At 34.0% G+C, this 27,116-nt stretch overlaps 1 protein-coding gene across 1 annotated transcript; it reads left to right on the top strand.

Annotated features, from left to right (window-relative positions):
• Positions 1-210: 210 nt before the first annotated feature.
• On the top strand, positions 211-20,166 carry LOC124364371 (transmembrane protein 201 homolog). Its single transcript, XM_046819774.1, has 7 exons — positions 211-496; positions 6,215-6,332; positions 11,885-12,090; positions 12,732-12,870; positions 14,056-14,364; positions 16,880-17,007; positions 18,971-20,166. Exons 1-7 carry the CDS (start codon positions 384-386, stop codon positions 19,005-19,007), a joined length of 1,050 nt encoding a protein of 349 aa, XP_046675730.1. The 5' UTR covers positions 211-383; the 3' UTR covers positions 19,008-20,166.
• Positions 20,167-27,116: the final 6,950 nt, after the last annotated feature.

Here is a 27,116-nt window from a genome sequence, read left to right as displayed (position 1 = left end):
CCTTCGTCCTTGAGTCCTACTTTAACTTAATAAAAGGTCGTATTGTAATATACGTAACTTATAAAAGGCCTTTCATCTATACTAGTATTGAATTTGTCATAATATTCGTAAATTAGTTGTATTTGAGTTTCGAGAAGATTTCGGTCAAGTGTTCCGTTGTTCCGTATTACTCCCGCCACTGTGGTATGGTAGACCTGGACCCGGCTTGGTGTTCTCGTGAGTCGTGTGTGCGAATGCAAGTGCGAGAGGGCCTGAGCAAATGTCTAACCTGTAGATTTTATTGTTTAGGTTAAGATTGTTTTATTGTATTTCAGTTTTTTATATCTATAATAATGCTACTAATTCTACGTTTTAATTAATAATTAGTAGTTTAACATAGGACTATGAATACACATTTCTTATGGTTTATGGAAATGGATTCTAATATTATTTTACCGGCATTAGCAACATTCTCCGTTTTTTTATTGATTATCGTTAAACTGTACTGCAAAATAAGGTAAATTTAGCATTAATACCTAGTTATTAATGTGCAAATTCTTGTACTGTTAATTAAGTTTGCTTGAACTCAGTCGATTACCTAATTTGTATTTTATTGTTGAGGTTAGAATAAAAATTTGGTTAGCCCTAGCCTAGAGATGCTCACATATTTACCTTCAAAGGTTTTAACAATTTTTTAATGAATGAAGGGCTATTCTTTGTGTCTATAACTAGTTATTTAAATACCAAATGTTGTATGATGTAATTTACTAAATTGAACTGGCCATAGATTCCATAAAGAATGAAAGAATATATAAAGAATGAATATACCTACCTGGACCTAGTTCCTGAACTTAAACCATTCAAAATATACATTCATTTAATAACGAGAAGATTAATACCACAAATCAAGGTTTTAAATTAACAAAGACTACTTTGATTATAATATTTGATTTTGCAGCAGCTATTTTCGGGACTGTACTGATTTTACAAGACAAGCTCAGAGAAACCCTATAGATGGTCCCGTACCTCAAAAATTTACGAACCCATTTTGATAAAACTTTGTATACATATTCAATACATAGTCTACTATATTATATGAGTACAATAAGCGGACCCATTGTTTTATATCGATATTGACAAATAATATTACTTAATTATAACTATCAATATAACCAACTGATATGAATTGTGAACGATAACTAATTTGTATAAACACTTTCATATAATAAAGGTGCCTTTTATAGACAGAAACAGAGTCGAAAGCTCGTGGAGGACTGTGACACGAAGTTTAAAAAGTGGCATAGTAGCCGACCTGCTTGCAGATCATCTCTGTATTCGTACAGAAGAGAAGTAGCGTTTTCTAGAGAGGATGCTTTCAACAACTTCTTGAAATGGGAAAAGAGGACAAGACACAAGAATTGGAGTAGAGCCTCAGGACTATCCAAATTGTTTATCTCTCCTTACGCTAAAGGGTGGACAGCTCTCCTAGACCAGAATAAGGAGGATATAAGACTGATATTAGGAATGTTGACAGGACATGGCCCTCTGAGGAAGCACCTTATGAAGGTAGGCCTTAGTCAGAGTAGCGAATGTAGACTCTGTGGAGAGGAGGAGTCAGCGTAGCACATTTGGTTGGATTGTCCTGCCATCGTAGAGACTCGGAAAAGATACTTGGGAGCATATCTCCTCAGCCCCAAGGACATTAGAGAACAGGAGCCCTTAAATCTGATTGGTTTTTGCAAAAGCCTTGGTCTTTGAGGGCACAAATTAAAGTAAGGGAGGTCCTTTTTAGGACTAAGCACGGGGACAAACTGTCCTCTTCCCTCAGGAAAGGAAAAAAAGAAGAACACAGGCAAAACACTGGAAAAAACCTATGGCTAGCTGTACTTAAAAAGGTTACGACCCAATTATGACAAAACTGTGCATGTACACATCCAACACAGTCCTCTATATTATAATACTACCCTCATTCTTAGGCCAGACCTATTTTTGGAGCTATTTTGTCAAATACTAAAAGAACATTATGGATAACTGTCCCTCAAAAATGTATGAGCTGATTTCGATAAAACTTTGTGTACGCATTCATTAGTGTACTATGTTATATTACAATCCTCATTCTTAGGTTGTACCATTTTCATAGTGACAAAAACTATTTTACAGGAAAAACACTGAAAAAACCTATGGCTAGCCGTACCTCATAAACGTACGAGCCCATTCAATACATAGTCCACTATATTATATTACTACCCTCATTTTTAGGCGAGGCCTATTTTCGGGGCTATATTGAATTTATACAGGCTCTGTGGTGAAAAAACAAATGTGTGGATGGCTGTACCTCAAAAACGTACAAGCCGATTTTGATAAAACTTTCTACACACATTCAATACACCATCTACTATACTGAAATACTATCCTCATTGTAAGGCCGTGGCTATTTTCTGAACTATATCGATTTTACAGGCTAAATACTGAAAAATATAAATCGTTCTCAAAATTATGCGTGGATCTATAGTTTTACAATCCTCATTAATAGAAGTGTAAATATTTCCTTGTAAGCTGCTTCTAAATCAGCTTGTAAATAATCCAGAAGTTCTTAATAATTACTATCATATTTGTTACTAGCAGTTAACCGAAGCTTTGCATGCAATTTTCAACATCTAAGAGTGCCCTCAGTGAAAGCATTTATGATGTAATATGATAGAATCTATAATGATAGATTTTTCAATCAGAAGTAGGGATATTTCGGGTATTTGTCGTTTCAGTGCCCATGGTTAAGAGATTCAAAAGTTAAATAAAAATGTTGCTTGCTCATTTTAAGTTTTTTACGTGTCGAAGTATAGTTTTTAGTTTGATTTAAACTACATTTCTGATGCCACCACGGTTGAGTCTCTTCCGTGTACTTCCGGTCTAAGATATCTCTAGTGAGTTTAAGTCGACTTTGCCTCATTGTCCCTATAAAGAAAGTATATATACGTACGAAGGAGTGAAAAGACCTACGTTTACGGCTTTTAACGGTCTAAAAGAGTCTATTCCCATAGTTCATTCATTCTAATACGGTGCTACAGTTGGTTTACCTTGTTCCTTTAAAAAAAACATATACATATGTTGGTTTTCATGCTCTGCCTGTCAAAAAACTTCTACTATGGACCCTTGTAATCTACATCCAGTCTGAGATACTTCAAGTACCATAGTTGGGTTTGCCTATGAAGAAAGTGTATATACTTACATAAGACTGAAAAGTTACTGCAGTCAAATGTGTCCATTCCAGCTTTTTAAATTAATTTATTTACGGTTACGGTCTGAGATACTTCAAGTACCATAGTTGGGTTTGCCTATGAAGAAAGTGTATATACTTACATAAGACTGAAAAGTTACTGCAGTCAAATGTGTCCATTCCAGCTTTTTAAATTAATTTATTTACGGTTCTAGAGTTGAGTTGGCTTTGGTGCACCGGTCAAGAAAGTATATAAACATGAAGGTTTCGGAATTAACTTACATGAAAAGCGTAATATATTTAATTTTTTTCCCTAGATCAAGAAAATATATGCATACGTAACCTTAAAAGACTACTTTGGTTGCTTGTGCTCTTCTGGTCTAAGGGATAGAATTTAAAATTGTTGCAACTATGTTCATTCCAAATTTCTAAATAATCGTTTATGTTTTGTGTGATAGAATTTTTGTGGTTTATCGAACTGTATTCTAGAAAAGAAAAGAATAGCTCGTTCAGGCATATTTGTGTCCATTCCCCTGTTTTTCCTGAAGCACAGTAAAAATATCATACACTATATCAAAGGGACCAACCAGTTTCAAGTACTTAATGTGCAAACATTCACAGGTTTGTTCATTAATGTGGATTTTATAATAACATTTTAATAGTATTTCCTATGCATTAGATAAATTGGTTACTGATGAAATCTGAAGTAAAAATTATGTAGTAACTTTGTCTTTGCAGCCTGTTTAATACTACTGATTAATCACTACGTATTTTATGAAATTTTAATGTAACAAATGTTTCTGTCTCTTTGGTAAACTTCACCTAAAAATGTCAACAGTTGTTTACTGTTTTTTTTTTTTTTTTTTTTTTTTTTTTCCCTTGGGGCGGCCTACTGCCATGCACTTAAGCCTCAAGGCCTTTTTGCTCACCCCGGAAACACACCATGAGGCCCACCAGTCTACAACTTCAGCAGTTCAACAAACCGCCGAAAACAACCTATCAAGTACTCCTGCGAAAATTCACCACCCCTGTCCAAACTAACAAAGATGGCATACCGCTCTCTTGCTATTGCAGGGCAATCAAAGAGCAGGTGCTCAGCAGTCTCCTCCTGCTCATTACACCTTCCACAGAGCGGATCCTCCTGAAGGATGCCAACTCTGTGAAGATGCTTCCTCAGGTGACCATGCCCCGTAATGAGACCAATGACCTTAGAAGACATTGATGTGTTTAATGATAGAAGGTCCGAAGCCACCTTGGAGGAAGGGACTGTTAGTTAAATTTGGTTTGTGTATCGTAAATATTACAATACAATACAATACAATACAATCTTTATTTACAAATTCCTTGGAGAATTGTAAGGGCGTCAAAATATCTTTTACAGTGCATAATACATATATACAAGTTTTAGTTGAGTTCAAGGAATTCCTCCAATGAGTAGAATGGGTGATCTTCAAGCCATTTTCTTAGCATGTGCTGGAAGTTCTTGCCTTGAAGTTTCCTTATCTCCGGAGGTAGGTGGTTGTGCAGTTTTCTTCCAATGTAGGTTGGTTTTCTCTCGTACAGTGACATGTGGTGGGTCGGTAGGTGATATAGTTCAGCACCCCTTGTGTTGTACTGATGGACATCACTGTTTTTTTGAGGGTTTTCATTACAGGTGCTGGAGATCACTGCTTCAATATAGAGATTCACAACAGTCAAGATTTTAAAAGTTTTAAATGCTGTTCTGCAGCTGTCATTGTAGTGTAATTCTGCTAGGGCTCTGATGGCTTTCTTCTGAATTTTAAGGACTCTCTCTAAGTTAGTCTTTGAGGTTCCACCCCACACAACCAGACCATAGCGGAGATGGGACTCAAAAACTGCAAAGAATATTATAATTGTTATTCAAAATTTTAAAATATTCCTGGAAACTTTTCCAATTTTTCTCTCCATAAAAACCTTTATCGGACTCCAACAAATATTGTGAAAAAAAGAATTAGGTGAATTGGTTCAGCATTTTTCGAGAGTAGCGGTTAGCAATACATTTACTGGTTCAATTTAATTTACAAGATTCATCATCGCACTTGCTACAACACTGTTTGAGAACCACTCAAATATAAAATTTACAATTTACATCTTTCAATGCATTAAAACTGGTTTTAATATCACTAAAAAATTATATGTGTCACATAACATGCTTTCCTAAGGTCGCATACATAATTTCAAATCTATATAGCTCATTGCATTCTGTAGATGTCCTATGGACTGATAGACATACAGTCATACAGAAAAAAATGTTTTCGTCCTTCCTGTAGACAAAAGAGAAATTGTGTCAGCCTATTGAGTGATAGCCTTCAATGACGCTTAGCCGGTTGGAGATGCACTATTATAGTTAACTCATTCTTCCATGTAGAAATGAAGTATGATGCCAAATGTAAAGTCTACATACAATCTTTCTCGAGATAACTTGCCATGGTACATTTACGTTTTTGTTTAGTACAGCAGATTTTGTGGCAGTGTGAAAATAATAAAGGTTCGAGAAAGCTAGTGAGGGTACTACAACGCAAGAGTGCGTTTAAATAAAGTATTGTCACCTATTTTTTAAATTGACTCCAGTCTTGTATTTTCTTTTTATTTTATGAATAAAAGTTTCACTTATTAAAATCTCATATGATTGGTTTCCCATAATACTAATAGCAAAATATACCCTTAGCTAAATCTCATGGAGTGACAAACACCATCATCGAACTCAGTGTTGCTAATATTAAAATGAAACCATGCAAAATTTCAAGTGTATAGGCCAGTTCGTCTTCAAGACATCGTGCAGACGGATAGAGAGAAATAAAGATTTTCCAGCCACTGGAGCAGACTTCACTAATGGTCTGCCAACAAATCACTTTGCTTTAATAAGAAATATACAATATATCAACGTACATGTCTCCAGGAGGGTTCACTTCTGGTTGGTGAGGCAAACATACAGAGTTTTACTAGTTACAGTTGATGCTATTCATTGATATGTCCTGACATTATCAATTTACTTTTCAGGACAAAGTTTCCAGTTACAGTTAATTGTTGGTTCTGCAACACCTACACCAGTGTTCCATACAACAGCTCAAATTCTTGGTACTGCCCCAACTGTGATCAATACAATGGATTTTCTATAGTAAGTATCATGTGTTTTATTGCGATTTTGCACTTTCATAGCAAATCAATAAAAACGTAGACTAGTAAATAATACTTTTAACAATAATAGCTTACTTTGGAAATGGTAATGGGGTAGTAAATTGTATACAGAAGATAATTGTGCAAGTGTTTTGTGACCTTTTCATACTTTACTATGTTTATCTTAAACCTCCTGAATCCTATGGTATAGTCCACCACCGACAGCATATGAAATGTAAGAAAAAGATAAAAAAAAATAGTAACTTAGGGCACATATATACTTTATACTGTGCATCAATTATTTTTTTTTTAATTTCCATTAAAAGAACAATTATCTCTGACACAATGGGATGTATGGTACCTGAATAAAATTAAATATCCAATTATTGATTACACAGGCCTCTTATAAAAATGAAGCAATATTTCTAGTAATATACTACATTTATCTCTTAAGTTGTGCCATATGGTATATTGTTATATCCATATATTCATCATACAAATTTTAAACAGTCTGTATATTTTATTTTAAATTATAAATACTAAGTGTAAAATAGATAAGAAACTATCAGAAAGATCTTTAGATGTGTGAGACAATAATGTGCTGCATCCCTAATCATTAAGTAATGTTCCAGGACACTCGCAAGAGCATTTATCCTTTTAAGTTGTTTGTATCAGCCACTCTAAAAATATTTTTGTTGAGTGTATTAATTGATCGGTATTATAAAAACCTGCTGAAAACTTGTGTATTTTTCATATTGTTATAACCCTGAAATAAATATTGAAAATTAGTACCAAACAGTTCAAATTTATCACATAAATGCTACTATAGTTTCAATTTCAATTTCAATTGCATAGGCCAATGGTACAAGTAAAACGAGTGTAAATAAGAGGATGGTCTCTCCTTTTATTAAAAAAAATTGAACCCTTTCAAGCGCAATGGATAACTTATTTTATTCCATTTGTATAGTACGTACTCTGAAACTAGGTAGTACATTTTCTTAAAGTTCCAACTGATGCCTCTATCAATGAATCATGCCAAAGACAAACAAAAGACACCTGTTTAACCATGAAGTCTTTGTTATTGCGGTGTCTTCCATGTTTGTAAACAGATCAGCCAGACTGTGACTTTCTGTCGGGTGATTAGTGAATTAATGGGTTATGAATTGTGAAATTTCTAATGGGACTTGGAAAAATGTCATTTAAAATATCTTTCACTAAAAAATTATATACTGTATATGAATGAATGTTGATTATATGTTGGCCTACAGTTTTTTTGTTTTGGAAATTTCCAAGATGGCTGAGAAAAAGTTTAAGATGAGAATGCCCGTTTTGCTCTTCCATGTTAAAATGAATGAAAATATAGAAAAACTTAATATTCACTGTATTTTTGGATGCCAGGCTATGGATCAAAATTATTATCCCAGGTTTTGTCTTTCTACTTGTGAAAAAATAAAAACCTCTTAAATTCTTTAAAATATATGTTGTGGATTCTACAAAACATCAGATTATTTTATGTTTCTAGAAAGAAACTATGTTCTACGTTCTAAGACCTATCACCCTGTTCTCTTGACCTTACAAGAACATATCTTACGTGTTAACTGAGGTTCCTGTGTATTTAATATAATAATTACTAAATATATTATATACAGAGTGAGTTTTATGTCCTGGCACACCTGGATATAATTTAAACGGCCCGAGATATCTATGTGAAACCTTGACCCTACCTATTATAACATATTTTTTTAAATTTTTCAAGTTGTTGAAAATTTTGCCCCTCTTTTCTAAAGGGGGGTAAAGGGGAGCAACTAAAAATTTTCAAATACAAACCACTATCATGTGACCCCTCATTTTAAAGGGAATAAAAAAAGAAATCCAATAATGCAAACTAGAGGTCTCTACGTTTATTTTAACAGATGCTATGATAAATTTACAATTGAGTAAAGGGGGCAACTAAAAATTTTCAAATACAAACCCCTATCATGTCTCAAGTTTTTACACACGTCTAGCACATTGTCAAACAGCCGAAGGTGAACAGTTTGAACACCTGCTACATTAAAACAGGTAACTGTTTTTAGAATTTGTGTTAGTGTTGACTCATGTTACGATAAACAAAACAAGATATTACTGATTTTATTATTGTAAATTTATCACAAAATCTGTTAAAATAAACGTAGAGACCTCTAGTTTGCATTATTGGATTTCTTTTTTTATTCCCTTTAAAATGAGGGGTCACATGATAGGGGTTTGTATTTGAAAATTTTTAGTTGCCCCCCTTTACCCCCCTTTAGAAAAGGGGGGCAAAATTTTCAACAATTTGAAAAATTAAAAAAATATGTTATAATAGGTAGGGTCAAGGTTTCACATAGATATCTCGGGCCGTTTAAATTATATCCAGGTGTGCCAGGACTCTGTATTATATATATATATATACATACATACAGAGTGTTTCAGAAGGAATATGCCATACTGCACAGGCTTATTCCTTTCATCAAAATAATGAAAAAAGTCCATATAAACATGAGTCCAGAAATGCTTTGTTGGCAATTTATATTAAGTCAAAGATTTCACCTGAAATTCAGCTCCCTCAGTGTAATTAAGTGACTCTGAAATGTTTAGGGTGTTAATTGAGTTTGTTAATTAAGATAAGTTTTATGTGGGGATACACGAAGTCTTTAGTGTATGCTCAAAAATTGGATAAGGAACATAAACTTATACACAGAATCATCATTGCTGCCTGAGAAATATAAAACAGTTCAATAATTTTAGAGAATGCAATGGTCACTTTAAATCGTCGGGCTGATATGTGTATTAACTAAAATAAAAAGGCAGACTACCTAAATAATTTCTTTATTGATGCGGCTAAAAAGATTATAGACACGAATGGACTACACAAAACTCACACACTTCTGTCACCTGAAAATGTAAACTTAACACCATTACTACTCACGCCAACCAACAGTTTAGAAATGTCCAAGATTATTAGGTCATTAAAAACAAAAACATCAGCTGGGTATGATGAAATCTCATCAAAGATAGTTAAGTTATGTGAAGACGAACTAATACAACCCTTAGTTAATATTACTAATAAATCATTTCAATCTGGAATCTTCCCGTCTGCATTAAAGTTGGCTAAAGTTTACCCTAAATTTAAGCAAGGCTGCACAACACAAGCACTAAACTACAGACCAATTTCTCTTATCTCAACCTTTTCTAAAGTGATTGAAAAAGTAATGTTAACTAGACTTATTGAACATCTGGTGACCAATTCTTTACTAACACCTGACCAACATGGCTTCTTAGCTGGAAAATCAACAACAACAGCCTTGATTAGTCTTACGGAGTTCATAATAGACCAACTTGAAGCAGGCAATACATGTACAGCTATTTTACTAGACTACAGTAAGGCTTTCAATTGCCTCTCTCATAAACAACTCCTTGAGAAACTGTCAACACTTGGCATACAAGGTACTTCAAAAACATGGTTCACCAGCTACCTGACAGGACGAAGCCAAGTGGTTGAAATAAATCACACAAGCAGAGGGAGTATAAAAAAGATTAGATCAGTACCTAAATTTGTCTCACGTGGAGTCCCACAGGGATCAGTATTGGGTCCAGTTTTATTCATCCTCTTCTCAAATGACTTTCCTAACTATATACAAGACTATAGTAAAGGACTTATGTATGCTGATGACACAGTTCTATTACTAAGGGAAAAATTACCAAAAGATCTCGAAGTAAACGCATTTATAGCACTCAACATGGCCATTCAATATTGCCATAGAAATGAATTGGTTGTCAATGAAAGAAAAAACAAAACAGTTAGTACTAGGAAAATACAAAGAGGATACAGGGAGGCTGACTGAATTAGAAGAAGTCACTTCCACTAAATACTTAGGTATAACTATAGATGATGACCTCTCATGGACTCCACACATTGATTCTGTGTGCAAAAAAATCAGCACAGCACTGTATGTAATACGGCGAGTGAAAAGCATAGGTGGCTTAGTTACAGCAAAAGTTGCCTACTATGCGGTGCTTGAGACACACCTCCGATATGGAATCATCGTATGGGGAGGCACCACAGCAGGAAACATACAAAGGTTACTGGTGCTGCAAAAACGAGCCATAAGAATTCTGGGAAGTCTTCAATACAGGGAAACATGCAGGGATTCCTTCAAACAACTTAGAATACTAACTGTTGTAAATTTATACATCCTAGAAGCTGTGATGCATGTTCACATCAAAGCACCAGAGGCAGCAAGGACCTATGCACAAATGCATCAATATAACACAAGACATGCATCTGATTACTGCCTGCCTCGCCATAGGCTCACAGCAACTGAAAAGAGTCCAAGCTATGCTGGCGCCAAGATGTGGAACGCACTTCCTGAAGACTTGAAAAAAAATAGACCGGAAACACTTCAGACTAACCCTTAAGAACTGGCTACTTGATCGACCATTTTACTCGCTAAACGAATACTACGGAAGGAGGACCTAAGACCAACAAGACAACTAGACCTAAACCTTTATTTGTTGACACAATTACTAAACTTAAAGTTTATGTAAATAAAGATGATTTGACTTGACTTAACAATGGAGGTGGACATTTTGGCAGCTCTTGTAATACTGTTATCAGTATAAGTTCATTAAGTAATTTTGATTAATACTGCAGGTTTATTTTGGATTAGTGATAAAATTATTTTGAGAGACATTGACCTACATTTAGATTTTCATAATTTTTAGTTTTGCGTGTTCCTTAAAACGATTGAATTTAAAAGGAAACTATTCTCTTTTCATTGACTTTATTTACATTATTTTTTTGGAGTAAAATTATCTACACATTTTATTGGAAATGTTTCTTTGTTGATAGGCAATTTAACGAAGGTCTTGTAGTCCTAACGCAAAGCAATCTTTTCGACCCTAACTTTTTTTGCTTTATGCTGATTTTCTCTTAAACTATTGGAGATAGAGTTCTAGTACAGGTCTTATACGATTTTTTCCAGCTAATTTTACATAAAACTTATCTAATTAACAAAACTCAAATAACATCCTAAAGATTTCAGTGTGAGTTAATTTCACTGAGGGATCTGAATTTCAAGTGAACTTTGACTCTGTATAACTTGCCAACAAAACATTTCCAGACCCATGTTTATATGAATTTTTTCATTATTTTGATGAGAGGAATAAGCTTGTGAAGTAGGGTAGATTCCTCCTGAAACACTCTGTATATATATATTTCAATTCAAATGTTTTTTAGTAATAGCCTTGTTATTTTATAGCCACTCCATATATATTGTGTCAATTGAAAATAGTCATTTCAAGTGTCATAAGTGTTGAAACGCCAAAATAATTTAAGTGATGAAATTTTAGTTTTGAAACCAGAGGAGAGTGTTCAATGTAGTATTATTACTTATAGTGTTGTTTTGTGTATAACTACAGCTGCAAAAGCACTTCAAATGTACATATGAACATAATGCATTATGTCACACACACACACACACATTCCTTAAGAATGAGAATAGTAGATGTTATAATCTGTGTTTGAAATTCTAGGACGGCAGTTACAATAGACATTTACCTGAACAATTCAATGAGAAACTCAATTTTGGATCTTGGTGTACGAGAACCAAGCAGAAACCTGCACCCCTAAATGGCCTCTGTCAGTTCTGCAACATCAACCTTGAACTGAAAGTACAACAGCTCGCACAGTTCATTCCACTGAACAAGGACAACTTTGACGAAGAAGTTCAACAGTACAGGTATTGAAACTTTAGAGTTAAAGTGAAATCTGTTAACGTTCCTAAGATATTCTGATTAAGTAGAGACTAAAATCAACAGCGTGTTTGAACTTGTTGCAACCTATAGTGTTATGATTATAATATCATCAGTCCAGTATCAATTTCGACCAGTCCGAAATCGAATTGTTCCAACATTTGGAGTTGATACAACCCATTTTGTCGTAATGGCTGTGTTCCAGCAATTCCAGTGGAACCTTTAACTATTTTGTTGTCACTGTACCGTAATCGTTTCAGTTGGAGAAAATTGTGACAAGACTGTTTAAGTTTATCTTTAATCAAATGGAATAAATACTAAAACACCTTAAAACCATGATATTAATTTTGAAATATTCTTTCTTTATATTCCCTTAGAAAACAGTTTTAAGGATATAACTTTCATTGTTATAGTATATTACTACCTTTTGAATTTAGTGAGTTAATTTGATTTTGTCTTGTATTATGAAACTGACAAGTTTTGGTAAAAAAAAGGTTGTATATGTAGAAAATTACTTCAATTAGAGGAACTTGAATTCAGGTCTAGGATGTATTCCAGGAACTTTCAGCACAATAAAAGTAATAAGTTCATTGCGTTTGTGAAGTAATAGTTATATTTTTATTTTTAGTGACAAGTTGGAGCGGGTGTACAAGCTGTGCCCAAAATGTGAAAAAGTTCTTGAAAAAACGCTACATAGTAAAGAGGAGAAGTTTATTACTCACCAGCAGCATACTTTCAAACCGGCTTCGGAGAGTACCTTCTTGCAAGTAAGTTATTTCATAAAAAATGTATATCTCTCGTCATTTATTAAATCTAACTGTCTTGGAAAGTAGTACCTGCTGTATTGTTGTTTTTTGCTGCTATATTTAGTAAAGGTTATACCTAAACTATTATATAAATATGAATGGAACCATGATTAAATTCAATCTATGAATAGCAGAGAAATACGATACAGCAATACAGAATGAAATTAACTGTTTTACATCATTTTGACTTTTACAAAAAGCCTCTGAATAAAACTGGGCTTACAACTGATTTCTGAAAAGGACAATTTATGAAGGTCATACATACATTTAAATAAATAATAAAGACACTGTTTTTATGATCCACAACATAATTGAACTTGTGTAAACGAGTATAGTCTTGATCTCAGTAAGTTACATGAAATTGATTCTTAGTTTAAATATTTAGTAAAGTAAGTTGAAAGATTTTCATTTAGATAGAATGTTATATAAACTAAAGACGTTGTTTTGTGTTTCCTACTAATTATGATTAGTGTTTACCTTCCTCCTTCTGGATTCAACAGGGAGGTGTTAAGTTGTGGCTTTATGCCACAAATTTTAATACTGTTCAAAATAAGTGTTTGAGTACAAACATCTAAGAGTTTTATCAGGCTGCAAGTGGAGGTACATCTTATTCGAAGTGCATTTATTTATTTAAAATCTTTGGTGAAGAAATTTGAATGAGTGAGATCTGAATATTCTCTAGATCTTTACTTTACGATCATTTTCATTGTATTAAATGCTGTAATAGACCACATTTACACAAAGTTGGAAAGCATTTGGCATTTCGTATATTGTGCTGTATTTTGAATTGATTTCAATTGTTAAATTGATCTTTTAATTTTAGGAATTTTTAGAAAATATATTGTTTATATATTTTGTATTGTAAGCCAATAAGAACGTAGCCAGGAAAAACTTTTGGGAGGGTCCAGACAACTGATAATTTCCCGTAGTGGACAGAGAGTAAGAGCCGTTTCTTTATTGAGAACGATCTTTTAGCAGTACATATCAGTTAATACTGAATTATTTAAATAATAATAATAATCGTTTACTATAAAAGTACTTGAAAAAATTGAAAATTTGTTGGGAGGGATTCAGACCTCTTGGACCCCTCACTGGCTACCTCCTTGTAAGCCAATATTGTTTCTAATAAGTAGAGTTTGTTGCCAGCCAAATGAGAAAGGACGACACACCATCTACCTGAACCTGACCGCAGCACTGTCGATGGGTCTGTTGGTCTCTGTATTGCCACAATCCTGGGTCAGCCACCTGCTGGACGTGTACCAACCGCCAGAGTGGCTGTGCGTGACCAGAGAAGTCCAGTCGGCTGTGCTGCTCGGACTGGGTGTGGTGGTACAACTGTGTGACTGCGCACTCATGCGTGACGCCACCTCACTGGTTAACCTACTGTTGTGGTTCGTGCTGCTGTATTTGACACAGGTTTCTGGAGACATTGACGGCCTTGTGTCCGTAGTTCATGTAAGTAGCTGTGATCGGAGAATATATAGCCTACACTATTTTACAAAAAAATATGGATATTTTTAACAATGTTGCAAGTGATAAAATAAAAAAAAATATATATACTCATTTTTCAAAATAAATTCATTGGTTTAAAAGATATTTTATATAGTACCAATTACATTTTTACATTAGTGCTTTAAAAAATGTTTCCTAGAAATTGGATGTTGATTGTTACATTGATGAAGTGATTAAGAAAAAAATTTTTAACTCATTAAAACACACTCTGACATTGATTTTTTTATCTATTGCAACCAAATTACATATCAGTTATGTATTTTAGTTTATGCAATATTTTCTCTATAGAAAAAAAATTTAGATTCATGTGCTATAAAACAGTTTTTTATATCAAAAGTATTGATGACATCAGAGGTTTGCGTGTTAGATGCACTAAAAAACATTTTTACTATTATTGTAACAGCCATGCAAGTCAAACAACACCTTTTAGGATTTTTCGTTGATCTAATTTGACTGGTAACTGTAATATATACGTGTTTATTTGATGTTATGGTTATTTGAAATGAATGTGTTGTGACCCGTGGTTATTCTGGTGAACTATTTGGACCATCTGCAATGCTGTTGTAATTTTTACAGAATGGTTCCAGTTGTTTATCCATTTACTTTGCACTTGAATACAAGTGATGTTTTTAAATAAAGACCATTTTTTTGTATACTCCTGTAGTTTAGACAAAGATAAAGTAATTTTTCATTACATTTCAGACAAGCGCAGCAACGAGTATGTATGTTGCCTCCCAGCACCCCTTGTGAATAAGCATTAGCTATTTGCACTTCCGTAGCTTGCCTTTACTTTCCATTATGTATTTTTAAAATGTTCAAGATTATTGAATCAGACATTTTGTTAGTGATACTTTTTTTTATGGAAGAAAGCTGTTTGCTGCAGACATTCATTGAGAAGGTAATAATGATTGATAACCTTACAAGGTAATGATTGAATGTAAAGAGCGAAAATGTCAAGATTTCAAGGGCGGTTGTAAAAATGTTCTTGCCGAAGAATGTTCAGATCAACCATTTGTAATTACTGAACAAGGGAGAGTCCAATGGAAGTTAAAATTCGTTAGGAAAGAAGATTCATAATAAATAATCCCCCCAAGGAATTTCCTCAGGTGTGTAGGTTTGTTCTGATAAAACATTGTGTCAGCAAACCTAAAATTCAGAAACCAGAGGGAAATCTAAACTCCTCTTGAGCAACCAGAAGACCAAAGATTAAAGGGAATGAATAATTCCTTGATTTTTTGACATTGTGTTGAAGATGGGGATAGCATGGTGAATCAGAACATTACGGGTGATTCTATATCCCATGAGTCTTTGGAAAAGTGGTAAAAGGCCTCTGTTGTCAAGTGAAAGCCAAACAAATGCTCTCACAGTATAGAGATACTGTAAGATAAGTTAGTTATGATTTGACATGGGCGTAGTGTTTTTACCATCAACACAGAAAACTAATGCATAAGATTGGCCAAACTAGCAAAGGGAATTTTGACGACAATGCAATTCTTTGCACTGCTTTATAAATTGGGGGCAATATATTATTTACTCTTATTAGCTGAGAAGTTTTAAATTATTCTCCACATAACCTCAACCTTGCTCCAAGTGATTTGGACTTTTTTCAGCACATGAAACAACATCTTAACAGAAAGCACTTGAAAAATAATATTAAACTTAACCCTTCCCACGCGGCAAACAGATATATCCGTTAGGCCTAATTTTGACCGAAACGCGGTAAACGGATATATCCTTCAAAGTCTATTTTGTGTTATTTAATAAATTGTAGTTGCCGTGGTATCCGTTAGAGTTCAAGGGAGTGTTGAATACTTGTTCCGAAAATCAGATGTTACAGTTTGAACCTCATTGGCGCGTCGCAGTGGTGGGAGGGCGTGGCTTTGTCCCTCGTGGCGTCATTTTGCCTCAGTCTGTGGTGAACCATTACGCGGTAAACGGGTATATCCCGGCACGGCATATTTTTGTGTTTAACGCTGTTTTGCCATATTTCCTTATTTACCGTACTGTTCGTGTTCCTGTTGTATTTAGCATTATATTATCTTTTTATTTTGTTGTTATTACTTTATTTGTTGAAAATATATTTAGAAATTCAAGTAAAAAGGTTGTTTTTTCAATTTTATGTACATTTTGAAAATTTGTAAAAAAATATAGGGGTCTGATTATTTTGTGATACTGTATAATTTTTTTATTCCTAATAGCCACCACTAACTAAAAAAAAAAATTAGAGTTGGTAAAATCTAGAAAAAAATTTTAAAGTTAATTACGCGTTATGAGTCAAAATTGAAAGATAAATTCTGCGTGGGAAGGGTTAAAAAGGTGTGAAAGTCCTGACTGTTAAGGATAGGTGGCAAATTTCTGACGATTGATTTAAATAGTGTTTTAGGAAGACAGATGTTGTTGGTTTGCGGTTTGTTTTGTAATCATAAAACTGTTGTCTATCACTATTTATAATTTCTAGATGCTTTCGGCTATCGTTTTCTTCATCACTTCCGTAACAGAGCGCAAAAGTGAGAAGCCTAAGAACGTTGCTGCTGTCAAACCTGTACAACTTCAGAAACTGGATGGGAAATACGATCTTGCTAACAGGTAATTTAAAATGTGCATTTCTCAACTTAATTATAGGTGCGGTAATACAATTACAGGATCACAGTACTGACTATAAAACATAGGATAAGTGAAATAAATTTTAAACAAAATTGTCAATTTTTAACCATTATTGGTTTGAGGAGAGTATATCTTCTACATATAAATACATTTCAAATGTCCATTATTGAAGTAAGAGATAAATGGGTTGTTTTTTGGTATTTTCTTTTTGGTTATGTGATAAGTTTAAAATGAATGGTTTGTTTATATTAAGCAATATATAGCAATATTTATTTCAAAACAATAAATTTTGTTAGCTAAAGAACATAATTAAATGGCTTGTTACTAAATTATTGTATGATACTGGCCTTGATGACATTGACACATCACATAAAATATTACAAAACACTATTTACATGCATGTAAAAACACTGCAATATGTTGTTTTAATTGCTCATCTAACTTAATACTAATTATGTTAATTTACTATAAGATATGTCTACTTCTTTTTAGGTATTAATAATTTATAATTTTACGGGTGTTTTTGTTTATTAATAATGGAAACTTTATTTTAAGTTAAATTAGTATGCAATTATACAAGTTGCATGAATGATTAAATCATTTTCTATTTTGGGTACAACAATCTTATTAGTACAGTTTGTATCGCTAAATTTTAAAAAAAAATTAAGGCCTTTTCTGAAAGGTGAGTGAGAAGTTGTTACATTAAAGGCCACTAAATAGTTCAATTCACAGATAATATGTTCACTGTTGACTTTTCAAGGTTTGAATGGACAACAGAATTAAATTTGTTACAAATTACAAATGTAGATGAAATCAAATGCAACAAAAAATACTCAGTTTTGTATAGTTCACTCACTAACTCAAATCTCAAGAGAACAACAATCATGTTTTTTCTTCCAAATTTGACCTTAAAATTTGTTATCTGGATGCATTTACATTACCAATTTGGGACCTAGTCATGATAAGAAAATTTCACACTTAAAATTCCTGAAATTAAAATGGTACAGCCAATGTGATTAGTTTATATTGTAAACTTCAAGATTGTACTATGAATAATACAATTTACCTCAAAGTCATATACCAAAAACTGTTTTTTGTGTGCTGCAAAGTACAACCAAATTAACACGTGATCATCTATGGAATTTGTCCATCTGTGATGGTGCAGGAACCGATTATATGACACTTAACATTGTTTTTATCCATGCATTGAAGTAACATTTGACATTCGTCGTCATTGTCCTAACTTGTAAGAAAGAAATACCCCAAATCAACCTCTACACACACCGAATAAGTACAAGACTGTATGACCAAGTGTTAGATTGCTTCCAAATGTCATTTTATAAAATTAGAAGTAGGAGCAAGCGATCTTTCAGTGAAACCCGCCACTTTAAGAAATCATTGGAGGCTTCTTTTCATATGTGGGACAGAAGATCTTGGGCCTTCTGGTAAAAATGGTGAAAGAAGCCAAGAACGTAACAGGAAAAAATTGGGGGGTTCCAGACAACTGATATTTTCCTGTACTTGGCAGAGAGAGAGTAAGGCCCCATTTTGTTCATTGAAACGTTCTTTGGCCTATTTCTTTGTTGAGAATGATCTTTCAGCAGTACATGTCAGTAATACTGAGTTATTTAAATAATAATAGTCGTTTACTGAAAAAGTCATTGAAAAAAATTGAAAATTTGGGGGGTCCAGACCCCTTGGACTCCCTCGCTGACTACGTCCTTGATGGAAGCATTGTGTGAAATACATATAATAATAATTATACATTTCATTCCAGGTCTCCAATTCCTCATCACTTTCTCTTCTTTATTGGTGGATCCTCTATCATCTGCTCTAGAGCTTGTTAAATATCTTCTTGTGTTTATTGTATACATTACATTTTGTAGATTAACATTATGAGAGGTGTAGAAACAAACAATACATAATTTACATTTACGTGTTTCAGGAATATGAAGAGCAGTGACTTCGAACCAACTAACTAGTAAACCTAAATCACCAAAGTCTACTGTACCAGTTTGTTCTTCGCAACACGCCTCTCCCTCTTCTCATGAACCAACACCTGAGGATTTTGGATTCAGTAGACTTAGTATGGGCTCCAGAAGAATCAGCAAGGGTCAGACCAAACCATTTATGGCTAGGACTTTCGGATCACACTCCCCACCAGAGTTGTTCAGGCCCAAATCTTTCAATTTAACCCCGCCAAAACTTCAACTAGAGAAACATTCAGAGTATCAGGGACCCTTGACGAGATCATCCAGTCAGAGCTCAGGGTTTGTGTCTTTATCGCAGGAATATCGCTCTAGATCTGTGGTTGACGATAATCTAGACAGTGTCTCACAGTGTGGTGGGGCGGAGTTGATGCCGTATCAGATGCCTCTCATTAATACCTCCGGATTTCCCAGCCCTTACGGAATGCCTTTCTCCCAGTTCTCACCGTATGCCATCATGCAGTTCACTCCGCAGCATTTTAACAAGTTTTACCCTTATTCAAACATGTCACCTTATGTTTCCTCTTTGAATCTCTCTACCACTAGCAACCAAAGCGGTGTCGGTGGAAGTTGGTTGCAAAGTTTCAAAAGTGTGCTCTCCTCATTGTTGTTTTTGTTTTTGATAACGTCCAATGTCGCTATCTTGTGGAAAGTTTTTGGGTGAGGAGTATTTTAAAGTAAAGACGTAGTTGGGAATTTTCTATACATATCGTTGTGACAAGTGTGTTTTTATCGTTATTAAAAAATGATGTTGGGATTTTATAAACCGAAGTTAAAGCTTAAAGTAATTGATAAGTAACTTTGTTTTCGACAGCAACAAAGATAAACAAGAAATTAACTTACACTGCCATAACCGAGTCACTCTAACACTAGCAATATATTTAAGTAAGTTTTTGAAACACTATTTTTATATGAATATTTTTTGTTATTGTAATATATATATTTTTGTGTATATTTTGCTTTTTAGTCTTTGTAAAAGCTAAGTATTTATTTTTCATCTGCTGTAAATGGCAAGATAACATCAGTAACAGCCGTGTTTTAGTGGCTATAACCTATGTAATTGTTAAATCGTTTTCTTTAGCAGTCTGTAATGTAAATTATCTTTGTAAATATTTTAGACTGAGTTGCGGGTCAATAAAGTTTTGTAAATTTGTTTGTGACTTTATTTAATTAAACCTGATTATGGAAATTTTGTTATGTTTTCTACCATATTGGAAATGCACTATAAGGTTTGTAAATTGCTATGCAGATTGTATGATTGTCAATAGCATTTCTCAATACTCTTTGAGCTTTTTCAATATTGGTTTGTGAATAAGTCACAAAAGTTCAGTACTTATTGATCAATATTTGTTTATATCATAATATTGAAATATTGTATGGAAATGGTGAAGGCATTTTAAGAGAATTTGTTGAATTCCATGAGTCAGTAGTATCTATAGATTTTGTTAGAATTCATAATTTATTTTGTTGCCCCTTTGTAGATCACTATTCACTATATAACAAAAATAAGCATGAAGTACCAGGCTATTTTAAAGGGGTTGACATAGTTTAAGAGAAATTACCATACTTTAAGATACCCTCTATTTTTATTTTTACTTAATAGGTTATATATAATGGACTTCCAGAGTATATGCTTATTACTTAAAAGGATATATTATAGGTATGTAATAGTTTATATGACGTAATATATAAGTTATTTTTTAAAGGAAATTTTAAAACCTCGGTAGAAAAATATTGAGGTATAAACTCACTTAAATATGTACTTAGAACATATTTATATACAAAGTACAACTTAAACGGGTTTCAGTGATGATCTGTTTACTGCTGATTAAATGACATACATATATATACACACACACATATATATTATATATATTTAATTTGAATCACAAAAAGTACTTGTTCCGCCAGGACATAAACTCAGGTCTCTCTCTCTTGCCAGGCGAGCATGTTACCATTACACCACAGAGCCCGTACTTTTTACGATTCAATTATTTTTTATTTGACCATTTCTGTCACATGTATTTACATAAGCAAACTAACATATGATTCGCTCAAGTACTTTTTGTGATTCAATGTTTATTGAAAATTTTAGTCAAACTTTTGCCGCTTATACAAATTTGATACATATGAAAAATAGTTTGAAAGGTATTTGGCCTTCCAATCATATGTTAGTTTGCTTAATTAAACACATATGTGACAGAAAAAGTCAAATACAAAATAATCTTTATCTATATATTATATTTCTTGTGTTATGAAGGAAACAGGATTTTTCCGGACATTTGCCATTGTTCAGTGAAACAAGAAATCAGTAACACTTCCGTTTCGAGATCTGCAATCTGATCTCTTCTTCAGGTAAAGAACTAACCTCATATATAATTACAAACTAGGTTAAAATAAATAAATCTTACCAAAGCATTGTGGCACGCCTAAGTCAGGAAACAACACTAATCATTAAAACTGAACTACGGAATACAGGTCACAATACGTCTTCATTCGTCTACTAACCACCTACGACTGACCAGAGGGCGCTAGCCAATGGTAATCGTCACGGCAGACAAAAACAAGATGGCGGAAATAAAAAAGAAGGGGGACAGGAATGGGCCCTTTCGTTATTATTGGTTCATGCGAGATGAACTTCTTAAAACCATATTGTGACTCCGCATTGGTTTATTACAAATATCTGATCCATTTGATACTTTTGGTTTTCTCTTTAGTTCATTTTTAGAATTGAACCAAAGCGGCCTAATCTCGACTGATTGGTTTGGTCTGCCAATTTAATGTATGTTGGCTTCATCCCAATTCATATGATGGTCTTTGGACCAACAATGGTGTGCAATTTTTGACTTTTCTGTGAGACCCTTTCTTGTGTTTTCTTTGTGCTCTTTTAAACTTACGTTTAGTGGTCTTTTTGTCTTGCCTGTGTATTCCCTATTGCAACTACATTTTATACTATAAACACAGTTTTTGGAATCCTGTGTGCCATTTTTTGGTTTTGTTTTTAAGAGACTTTGTCTAAGAGTGTTGTGTTTTTTAAACGCGGGTTCTAATGTTGTACTTTCTACCTACTCTTCCAATTTTCTCCGATAATCCCGGCACATACGGGATTGACATAAACGCAAATTTATCACAATTCTGTTTTTTCTGACTCAGGAATGATTCTTCTGGTTCGTTTGCACTTATTTATTACTAATTGGGGGTATCCATTGCTTCTGAGATCTGATTCAAATTTCTTAAATTCCTCTTTTAATCCATTTTTATCTGAGCACAAGCTCTTTGCTCTATCAAACACCGAGTAGGCTACTCCTTCTTTGACAGATTTTTGATGGCTGGATTGATAATTTAAATATTTTCCTGTGTGTGTTATCTTTTGAAAAACAGTTGTCTTAAGGACATCCCTATCTCTTAATACACACACATCCAAAAAGGGAAGTTTGTTTTGGACTTCCACTTCCATTGTGAGGCGGATAGAAGGAGAAATACTATTAATGTGATTCAAAAAATTATTTAATTCAATGTCTCCATGAGAAAAAATAACAAAGGTATTATCCACATACCTCCACCAAATCTTCAGTTTGAACTGAGCTGAAGCCAAAGCTTTTCGCTCAAATTCCTCCATAAAGATATTGGCGAAAATAGGAGACAATGGAGAACCCATTGCCATCCCCTCATCTTGACGGTAAATTTTACCCTCTAACTCAAAATAATTGCATTGAGTGCATAGTTCTAACAGCTCCATAATTACTGGCACGGGAAGTTTAGTTCTATCCTTAAAATGTTTGGTCTTCTTTGAGACGTGATTTAATAATTCCGAGAGTTTCTGGAACTGGTACGTTTGTAAATAGACTTTCAACATCAAAACTTACCAGTTTGTCAGTTTCAGTCAACTTTAGGGATTTTGACTTCTCTAAAAAAAGCTGTGGTGTTACTGATTTCTTGTTTCACTGAACGATGGCATATGTCCGGAAAAATCCTGTTTCCTTCACAATCCTTCCATCGTCAAAAATAACCTTCAAACAGAATTTCTTGTGTTCATGTGTATGTGACTGAACTCCTCCTAATCGACTGGACCGATTTTGATGAAATTTTGTGTGTGTTTTTAATGGAATTCGAAAATGGTTTAGATTCACAATTTGGGCCACTGGAAAATGTTTTTTTAATTAATTTTTATTTGTAAGTAGTTGTTGATTTTGGAGTGTTTTACATTGGATCTGGCAAACTGCGCTACGGCACATAATACAAAGTGAACTGATACTTAACAGCTGTTAATACTGTCAGCTGAAGTTCATCAAAGAGGCAGAAACATTTAATATTTAGAAAATTATTATTGTAAAGTGCTTGATCAGTGTAATGCAGGTTGCATAGAAGAAGTTATTGCCTAATTTCAAGTTTAGATTGCACCAATGGTCAATAAACTATATAATGCAATGAAAATACTATTAACCGCTGTTATAAAAACACCTCATTGCACAAAGCCGTGAGTGTTTGCACATAAGGTAATCGAATTTGGTTAGATCGAAGGTAAATGGAAAGAGCCGAGAGAAGATGCTTTATGATCGAAAATAGTTTTTGTTGATACATTTTCTTGATCGGTGCACCACAAGGCAAACTCCACAATAATACTAGAAATTATCTTAGACAGAAAACTAATTTTAACATACAGAATTTGATTCTTTATAACCTAATTAGTTTAATCGAGGTTCATCTCTATATAAATTAATTGTACTGAATAACTTATTAATACCAAGCAAAACCCACGAAAGATATAGTCAGGGAATATGATACATACCTTCATAATGCGCCCAAGAGGCTCACGACTATAAATTATCTCAGGAATGTTTAGACTATGATAGAAAAATATGTAAATGTAGTGTACTGTTTTTCAACAGAAAATGCGAGTGAAGCTGCGGGCAACTGCTAGTTTAATTGTAAAAATCTGTTGTGTAGTGGTAACATTCTTGCCCGGCAAGTGAGAGACTCGGGTTCGAGTTTTTATATTTATATAGAAACAGTAGACTGTGTCCCCCAGGGCAAGCGCTGTAGTCAAAAGTGTTAAACAACTAGCTAGCTGTAATACAATTAGTTAACTCCTTCCTTGCAGCTCTATATCAAATGATCCTAACTAGTCTTTCAGACAGCGTGTCCCCTATGGCATCCGCTGTAGTCAAAAGTGTTAACCAACTGGCTAGCTGTAATACAATTAGTTAACTCCTTCCTTACAGCTCTATATCAAATGATCCTAAGTAGTCTTTCAGACAGCGAGTCCCCTATGGCATCCGCTGTAGTCAAAAGTGTTAAACAACTGGCTAGCTGTAATACAATTAGTTAACTCCTTCCTTGCAGCTCTATATCAAATGATCCTAAGTAGTCTTTCAGACAGCGTGTCCCCTATGGCATCCGCTGTAGTCAAAAGTGTTAAACAACTGGCTAGCTGTAATACAATTAGTTAACTCCTTCCTTGCAGCTCTATATCAAATGATCCTAAGTAGTCTTTCAGACAGCGTGTCCCCTATGGCATCCGCTGTAGTCAAAAGTGTTAACCAACTGGCTAGCTGTAATACAATTAGTTAACTCCTTCCTTGCAGCTCTACATGATCCTAAGTAGTCTTTCAGACAGCGTGTCCAATATGGCATCCGCTGTAGTCAAAAGTGTTAACCAAAAGTGTAAGTGTAAGTCAAAACTTTACACCAAAAGTGTAAGTCAAAATGCGAAGAACTGGAACTCCTGTTATGTCAAAACAAATACTTTGTTCATGCCTTGCAGAACATTGGCTGAATACAGATGAAATTGAACTATGGGTACCTGAAGGCTTTTCTCTGGGCAGCAGTTTTTGTCGCAGTGTTCATATTCGCGGAGGGGTAAGCATATATGTTGCTAATAACCATATTTTTAAGGAAATTTACCTGAAGAATTTCTGCAATGAACTCCATTTTGAAGTTACTGGTGTAGAACTCACAGAATTCAATCTGATCGTGGTGTCCCTTTATAGATCACCAGATGGTAGTACAGAAATATTTCTGCAGTCATTGGAGAAACTTTTAATCTTTCTCTTTCGATTAAAGTGCAAGTTAATCTTGTGTGGAGATGTAAATGCTCATTTTGACGTTACTACTAATAAAGCTACAGTAGAAAGATTTCTGAATGTATTAAGGCAATTTGACATATATTGCACAAACAATAAGCCTACACGTGGAAAATTCATGCTTGGATAACATAATTACCAATTTGGAAACCACATGAATATATTACAGAAGTCATACGACCATCTTTGTCTGTTCATGAGATGCCTTACATTTTGAGTTTTTTCGGTGAGTAAGCCTATTTCTTACACACATGATAGGCCTAGTCAATTAAAAACCGTTAGATTGATTACTCCCAAGAACATAAGTTTACTTTATGCAACTCCTCGAAGAGGAACAGTGGTGCCAGTCTTTTTCACCTGATTTTAACAGCTAGTAACTGCTTTGAAAATTTTTTCGAACGATTTTTGACCTTATTTGAGGACTAGTTTTCCACTCAAGAAGGCTAAAAAATTAAAAGCTAGTACAGCTAATATGAATTTTAAAAAAGGTTCTGCTTCAACTGGTTGGTATTCACTGGAGCTGGCAGCAATGAAGAACCAAATACTACTTTGTAAAGACATGTGTAAATAAATATAGCAACGATCAGCTCTTGCTATTATTTGAGAACCTGAAAAGACACTACAGACTTGCACTACGAGCAGCTAAAATACAGAAAAATGAAGAAATAATTGAACATTCTCTTACAACAAATGTAAAGCGGCCTGGAATATCATAAATAAAACAGTTAAACGCAGTCCAGTCAACAATCTTGGTAGCAGCATCCAGCCTGATGACTTCAATAACTATTTCATCACTGCTGTAGAAGATATAAGTTTAAAAGTCAAAGCTTCCCCGGAGAGTGCAGTGCAGTGTCTTAAAAGTGTAAAATTTGGTGTCAGCCAATTCGTGTTGTGTCTTTTCACCAGTTAGCTCGAATGAGGTGTTTAACATAATAATCTCGTTAAAAAATTCCTCATCCAGAGATGTCTACGGACTGTCCAGTGACTTAATAAAAAAAGATTGCTTCGGTGATTATTGAACCAATAACTTATTGTTTTAATAGGTGTATAAATGATGGTGTTTTTCCAAATAGTTTAAAGTTTTCTAGAGTGGTACCTATCTTTAAAAAAGGGTAATCCAGATATACCCAGTAGTTACCGTCCCGATCTCTTGTATCCCAGTCATAGGGAAAGTCTTAGAAAAAATTCTTAAAATACAAATTTGTAAATATTTTGAGTCTTCTGGTTTGTTTTAATGATAGTCAGTATGGTTATCGTCCGGGTAGATCAACTACACATGCCATTGATGGCTTAATTAATCAACTTTTACTGACCTTAGAGAGTAAAAATGCTTGCCCAGGTCACCTTATGTGACCTGAGTAAAGCATTTGACACAGTCAACCATGTAATTTTATTGAGTAAGTTGGAATATTACGGTTTCTATGGCAAAGATTTTTGGAAATTTTTGAAGTCATATCTTTCAGAGCGTAAGCAATTTGGTCGACCACAATGGCAGTTTTGTCTGAAGTTTTTAGAATTTAAGTTGGGAGTACCTCAGGGGTCTGTTTTAAGGCCTATACTCTTTCTAGTTTTAATTAATGACCTAAGCAATAATTTGTCCTGTTACTCTACAATATATGCAGATGATACAACATTGTTATCTTATCATAATGATGTGGATCAGCTAAAAATAATTTCAGAAAACACATTGTTAGAGGCAACTCATTGGTTTGAAACTAATGGACTATTCCTAAATAAAGAAAAACACAGCATCTGTTGGTAACCTTAAGAACAGAAGATCTCTTAGATTCATTAAGTACAGTGAAGCTTTTAGGTGTAAATATTGATTCTAATCTGTCATGGAAAACTCATATAGCCTATATCTGTAAGAGATTGTCTAGAGTGATTTATTTTCTTGCAAACCTTAAAAATAAAGTGTCTCCAAGATATTTAAGAATGGCCTAATTTTTCATTTTTTGAAAGTATTATAAGATATTGTTTAATTGTGTGGGTTAATGGAATAGGCATTCAAAAGGTTCTT

Source organism: Homalodisca vitripennis, chromosome 6, assembly GCF_021130785.1.
Source record: "Homalodisca vitripennis isolate AUS2020 chromosome 6, UT_GWSS_2.1, whole genome shotgun sequence".
NCBI lineage: Eukaryota > Metazoa > Arthropoda > Insecta > Hemiptera > Cicadellidae > Homalodisca > Homalodisca vitripennis.
This window is presented reverse-complemented; position numbering and strand designations above follow the sequence as displayed.

Coding starts and splice junctions, on each gene's coding strand:
- LOC124364371 (XM_046819774.1), top strand. CDS start 384: ATGAATACACATTTCTTATGGTTTATGGAAATGGATTCTAATATTATT. Junction 497..6,214: donor AAACTGTACTGCAAAATAAG/GTAAATTTAGCA, acceptor TTTACTTTTCAG/GACAAAGTTTCCAGTTACAG. Junction 12,871..14,055: donor CGGAGAGTACCTTCTTGCAA/GTAAGTTATTTC, acceptor GTTTGTTGCCAG/CCAAATGAGAAAGGACGACA.